This window comes from Glycine soja, chromosome 12 (assembly GCF_004193775.1).
Source record: "Glycine soja cultivar W05 chromosome 12, ASM419377v2, whole genome shotgun sequence".
Taxonomy (NCBI): Eukaryota; Viridiplantae; Streptophyta; class Magnoliopsida; order Fabales; family Fabaceae; genus Glycine; species Glycine soja.
In genome coordinates, this window is record NC_041013.1 from 14,553,210 (window position 1) to 14,560,228 (window position 7,019).

The window sequence follows — 7,019 nt, forward strand, 5'->3', positions numbered from 1 at the left end:
ACCTTCTTCTTCCGGAAGAAGGTTCTTCCGGGAGTTTTTTGGAGTTACGTCTTCCGAAATTTTTCAGAAAAGAGGGTCTTCCAGATACAGGCTTCGTAGAAGGGCAAAATGGCTCATTCACTGTTTGCTGGGTGCCCCGACAATATTGCTGGGTGCACGTAGCAACTCCCCATGTAGCCACTCTTATCGGCTGTTGTACAATTTCTTATATGGACCACAGCGAAGCCTATCGTGCAGTTCTAACTTAGGCGAGCTACTATTAACACTCTTACTTCTGCTATTCACACTACTTATGTGTGCTTTATATATATATATATATATATATATATATACTGAAAATACTCTTTTCACATAAACATGATTCCTTGGTAAAATACACAACATAACCATATTTATGTTGTGTAAAAGAGGTAAAAAAATTTCATAGAATCATGTTTCCATGAAAAAGGTTATTTTTGAAAGAAAAAAAATTAAAACACACGTGAATGGTGTAAAAAAACAATTGGTAGTGAGAATATTTGGGTTGGATGGACCAAAACCAGATGTTTGGGTTTGATTGGCATGCTATAAGTTGATGGGTTCAGGTTGACTTGCATAACACATGGAAAGTGACGTGAAAAATATTTTTATATTTTTTTATAAATATTTTATGATTTGTTGATTTTTTTAGTTTTCGACAAATATAATTTATAATTTTTAACCAGATCTGTTTTTTTTTTATGAGTGTTAAGTTGTGGATCCATAAATTGTTTTAATGAGGAAAAAATAATCTAATATTTTTTGGGACAAAAAAAATATAATTAAGCTTTTATTAGAAGGTTGTTAGAGAAATTGAAAACAATATAGATTAAAAGAATAAAGTGGGTAAAATTAATATCTTTTTCTTTTAAAGAAAATGTCTTATGGGATATAATATTTATTTTTTTTGAAAAAAAATATTTATTTAAAATATTCAATTAAAAAAATTTACTTAAGGTAAAGGTGTACAAATAGCTTGATAAAAAATGTGTATCGTAAATAAAGGTAAGGATAATGTTTTTTTTTCTTCTCAAAATTAAAAAGAACAAAGGAATAATTTTATTAAAATATTTAGTGCTAAGTTCAAGATTCGAAAAGTAATATTTCAAGCAAATTTATAAACTTGGGAAATAAAATCATTAAATAAATTGATAGTTTTTTATTTTTATTTTTTATTAACAAATGTTAATTTGTAAGTTTTGTTAAAAATATGAGTGAATAAATTAATAAGTTAATTAAATAATTTATAAGTTACCTAAAATGATTAGTCAAACATAACGAAAGAGTTATATTTATTGATGGAATAAATTTGTAATACTTATCTAGTAATTATTCTTATACTGTAATAATTAGTGCTCTTAATTTGTCATTTTTTTTTAATTGCTCTAATTTTTTTTACAACAGATACCATAACAAAAATACTAGAAACAACATTACAAATATTAGAATTATTTTTTAGCACATAACAAAAATAAGCAAATAATTCTTAACAATCAGCTCATTTTTAATTAATAAATCCAAAAAAATGGTTTTTTACTATTTATTATTAATATATTTTATATTAATAGTTTCTTTAACATCATCTTAATTGGTTTGGTAAAAAAACATCATCTTAATTGGTACTTAGACTATCCAAACAACATAATAATGATTATCAAACTCTCGAGTTAACACGTGTTTACGAGTACACCTATCCTCTATGAATTGACTCTTGAGTAAACTCTTCTTCTTTTTAGTAGACTCTGGGTAAACTCTATAAATTCTAAGTAAATACTGTAGACTCGAGTAAATGAGTTAGCAAGTTAAAAAAATTAGACCAAAATGTAAGTATTTTTCATTGTTTTCTGTCTGTTTAGCATTTAAGATACTTTCATTTAGTGTGTTATTCTCAAATACAAAATTCTCACATTCAATGATATCAAATCTTTGTTCTTGATGACATCAAACCATTGATGAGAATGATCTATCATTACTATAACCTCTACAAGTTATTGTCTAGTGGTGATGTATTATTACTAGACTTGGTTATTTAAATATTTTGAACTTTATAATTTACCGTTTTGCTTTATTATATTGTTGAAATGTTTAATTAGTGTTATTTATAGATATTTTTTTATTATTTTTACATAAAGTAAACTCTTACGAGGCTACAAGTTGAGTCTCTGAAACTTTCAAAGTCTATGTAAACTCTCGAGTTTGATAACTTTAAACACGATTACACAAATTCAACTATTAATTAATTTTCCTTTACTAGAAACTACCAGCATTTAATTCTCAAAGCTAAAATTTTCAATTTTATCCTATTCACCATAATAGTGAAAGAAAAAACAAATATTTAACATATACAGAGTTATTTCCACAATTGCAAGTTGAGATATTAATTTCATCATTTATAGTAAGTTTTATAAGGCTAGTTTTTAATATTTAGTCAAAAGAAAAATTATTTTTCAATTATATATATTAAATAAGAAAAAATAAGAGTTTTTTAATTTAATAATATAAAAACACTAGTTTCTAAAATAATTGTATGATATAATCACTTTTCTAAAAGAACGTCTCTTTTTAAATATTAATATATTGTACTAGTATCATATTATCATGAGTTTATTTTGATTGATTGATTCAGTACCTGATTGAAAACTAAATTTCAGTATACAAAATTACAAGTCTAGCAAATTAAAATTCTTTACTATTTTCCAATACGTTCCGTTCCATAACTAGAAACAACATTAAAAATATTTTGACCAACTTTTAGCACATATAAAAAAAATAAAGATAAAACATGTTTAGGTTACATGTAAAACAGTATTAATTTTTTTATTAATTTAGTTTTTTAAAAATAAAACATATTTTTATTGATTTTAAGTGGTAGCTTTATTAAACAGCTATTTTATGTGCCAACACACTTACAAATGTAATTTGATTAAAAAATAAATTAAACAATTAGTGATAGTAAAAATCCTCCAAAATAAATTAAAAAATTTCTGACTGCTAAAAATTTTCAAAAATTATAATTTTTGTCACTTTTTATGTGATTTTTTTGTGATGATGTTAGGAAAAAAGATAATGCAATAATGAGTTTTAATGTCTTTTATATGTGTTTGAAAAAATAAAATAAAATAATAATTAAATCTATTACTACTAAACACCGACAAAAAAAATGTTTTATTCTTTGATGGATCAAATTAATATAAATTATTTTATGGATAAATTAATATTTTTCAAAATTTTAAAGGAACAAAACATATTTAAAAAAAATAATAAAAGTTTAAGACAACCATTTGATTTCAACTAGTAAATCCAGAAAATAAATATTCACCATTTATTTGATTATTTATTTATGATATTAAATATCAATAGTTTCTTTCCCATCATCTTAATTGGCACTCAAACTATTCAAAGAGCAGGAATCCAATTCTTTAATAATTTTCCTTTACTAGAAACTTCTAAATTTAATAATTTTCAACCTTATCTGATTCACCATAATAGTTAAAGCAAAACCAACATATTAAATACGCAAGGCATTTCACAATCATAGGTTGAGATATTAATTTCATCATTTTCTCAGAACCAGACAAACATAAGAAGAAAGCTTCCTGAAATTTCCCATATTGCATATTCGAATAAAATAGGGGAATAAAACAAAAGCATATAGAGCCACTGGCAATTAAGTAATGCCACTCTTAATATAAATAGCCACATAGGACACACATTTTAATCTTATCTCTATAATCTCCTCTATCCTCATCATATCTTTGTAGGATCTAATTTCAATTTAAGCTATTCATTCATTTTGTGACAGTAATAATAATGGCTGCAGAACATGTTCTGAGGTTGCTAGATTCATTCTGGTTTGAGGCTTCAATTCTCTCCAGCAAAATCCCTCCAACAAATCCTATCTCTCATAATCACAAGGTGGTGGAGGAAGTGCTTCCTCTTGATGATGCAAAGCTTCTACTAGTTCCAACTCCAACCCTTGAAGTTAGGTCCTATAGTGACCAAAACTTGGACTCCACAACATGTGTTTTGTGTGATTATTCCCCATCACCAAATTCTGTGCTCACCCCACAAAGGCTTAGGACAATCCCTTCTGAGAGGGAAATCAGAGAATTCTCTAGTGGAAATCATGGAAAAGAAGGTATGAGCAATAAGAGAAAACAAAAAGGCTTTGGTCATGGAAGAAGGCCTAGGCAAGTGAGAACCAGCAGGAGCCTCTCAGAGCTTGAGTTTAAGGAGCTAAAAGGGTTTATGGATTTGGGGTTTGTGTTCTCTGAGGAGGACAAGGACTCAAAATTGGCATCTTTGATACCTGGCTTGCAAAGACTGGGAAGAGAAGATGATGAAGTGCAGTGTGATGATCAAAGTGTGGTTTCTGACAATAATAAGCCTTATTTGTCTGAGGCTTGGGATGTGTTGGACCAAAGGGAGTTGAGAAATCCTTTGCTGAATTGGAGGGTACCAGCTAGGGGTAATGAGATTGACATGAAAGACAACCTTAGGTTCTGGGCTCACACTGTTGCATCCATTGTAAGATAAGAAGGAAAAAATTTAGAAGCAAATCTTGAGTACTTTTTGAGTTGACACTGATTTTGATCCGAATTTGAGTTTCACCTCTATAATCTATTTGATTTTTAATGCAAACTTATATCATATAGCTTACTAAGATAAAACTTCAAATCTAATTAGAAAATAACACCAAAAAAAGCTTCAGGAATAACATCTAAACTTTGTACAAATTATCCAAATTACAATTAGCAAAAGAAAGAAAAGCTAAAAAAAAATAACACTAATTAAATGTACATATTAATGGAAATGGACATGCAGTGATTGTAGGTAGTATTAGATTAGGTTCTAGCTATAATAATAAATGTACATATTATACAAGTTTTTCTTGTAGTCAATATTATTTTTCACTCTCTCTCTTAAGTTTTGTCAATCTCCCTGCAAGATGTAATTTATGAAAAGGATACTTATGTTATAGATAGTAGCGTAAGCCTTGTTTTGTGTTCTGGGTGTTGTGTTATTGGTTGAATTTGCCATCTACATAGGATAATTTGTTTCTTCCTCTGAGAATCTTGATAAATTTATTCCAAGTGCTTTAAGAAGCTGCAATTGCATAAAGACGCACTTTTCATTAATTTGTCTTCTCTGCTCTCAATAATTGAGCAATTCAAATATACAATACAATTGGCCGAACATTAGGCTAATATTGGTGTAGTTGACACGGGGTTAAACCAACCCAAGTCACTTAAATAATGTTGCTTAGTGAATAACAAGAATGGTGGGGCTCAAGTGAAAGAGACACAAAGAAGAGAGAGAATCTAACTCGCAAATAATTAATTATTTTCACATACCACAGGAAAATTGTTGCTAAGTTTCACGTACATGACTTAAAATTCAAGATGAAACAAACACTTTTTTCCCCATAATTCGGATCTGACAAGCGGACAAATGAAAGGCAAAATATTTGAAAAATGATTAAATTCAAACTTATTTATAATGATCTTTCAATATTTTTAGTTTAAAATGCCTTTTATTTTGGTAATTTGTTCAAGAAAGACACTATTTTTGGTTAAGTAAGGGGCTTTTTTTCTTCTTGTTGTTAATATGAAATATAGGTAAAAGAAGATGGTTCCATTTTAAAAACAGGGCATGCTACGAGCCTTGATTCTACACACACTCCAACAGTAGTAAGTAGAGATGATTTACATATTGAAGAATAAACAATAAAAAAAATTCAAGATGTTTAAATCAAGATTGTTCGACCATACCAATTGGGTAAGCTACAATCTTTTAATGAAAGCAAGTAATTACTTTTGAAATTTCTCATTTTAAAAAAATAATTTTGATGTATTGGAACAACTCATGCATACATCACTTATTTTTATTTTTTTCAATACAAACCACTTTAAATATAATAATAAATTTCTACAGTGATCCAACTTTCTTTTGTTGCTTCTAAGGCATCCCACCAATAATATTTTTTATCTCAAAGTAATATTTTTATGAGTCACAAACAACTTAAAATAATTATATATGTTATTTTTAATTAATTTAATAATGTAAAATAATGTTGTTTTAGCTAGCAACTGTGCCAAGGAAGCAACAACCCGTTTATACATGACTACAAAAGCAGTTTGCTTTGATAGTAATATTGCTTCCACGTACAATACCCATTCTGAATGTGTTGTAACGTTACAAACATTGTTTTTGATGTCATGTATACAAATTTTCATGTATGCAACATAATTTTTTTTTCTTTGGTTAAGGTGAAATTTCAATTTTTGGATATGCTGTACAGCATGTACGTATGTGAAATTTCTGACCAAAGACTATAATGATGGCGACCTGCATGTCCATGTTAACTTAATAGAGTTCTCTAATGGAAATTGACATCGGACTCACCTAGCCAATTTGTTCACTGATTACTTTTCAAACAATGTATCGTGCATAAAAATCTACCAAATGAACATCATTGTTTTGATGACTAATTATATTATTTGTTTTAGCATGGTCAGAATACTAGGGGCCTTAGACATGTTTAGTAGTACTATTGTGTCTGCTATAGTATATAGCCTAGCCCAAATATTATAAAGAATCTTTATCATTGTTCATTAATAAATTTAAGGGAATTCTTATATATAGAGAGGATTGAGTCACGTGCAATAAGATTGTGATGGTCTCACAATGTTTTTGTTCTGGTATAACTTGTAGTCTTTCACTGCTCCTTGTATTTGGACGAATTTCAGCGAGTATCAAAAACCATTTATGATGATTTGGATGAAGACAAAGCGTATGTTGTGACACTTACCGAAGGAAGAATATTCTAGTATCATGATTCAAGATTCTCCTATAAAAGATTATTTTAAAATGGGAGATACTTTGATACCTCTAAAAACAATCCATTGTATAAAAAAGATAAAATATAGAAAACTCAGAAACAATCCTTAACCTTCTAAAGATTTGCTACGAAAATATAGTCCATGGGCTGTGTGCATCAG

General features: G+C 28.2%; 1 protein-coding gene across 1 annotated transcript; it reads left to right on the forward strand.

Moving 5' to 3' along the window:
- The first annotated feature begins 3,732 nt into the window (after positions 1 to 3,732).
- On the forward strand, positions 3,733 to 4,659 carry LOC114379116. Its single transcript, XM_028337698.1, has one exon. The coding sequence runs from the start codon at positions 3,829 to 3,831 to the stop codon at positions 4,552 to 4,554; it is 726 nt and encodes a 241-aa protein (XP_028193499.1). The 5' UTR covers positions 3,733 to 3,828; the 3' UTR covers positions 4,555 to 4,659.
- Positions 4,660 to 7,019: the final 2,360 nt, after the last annotated feature.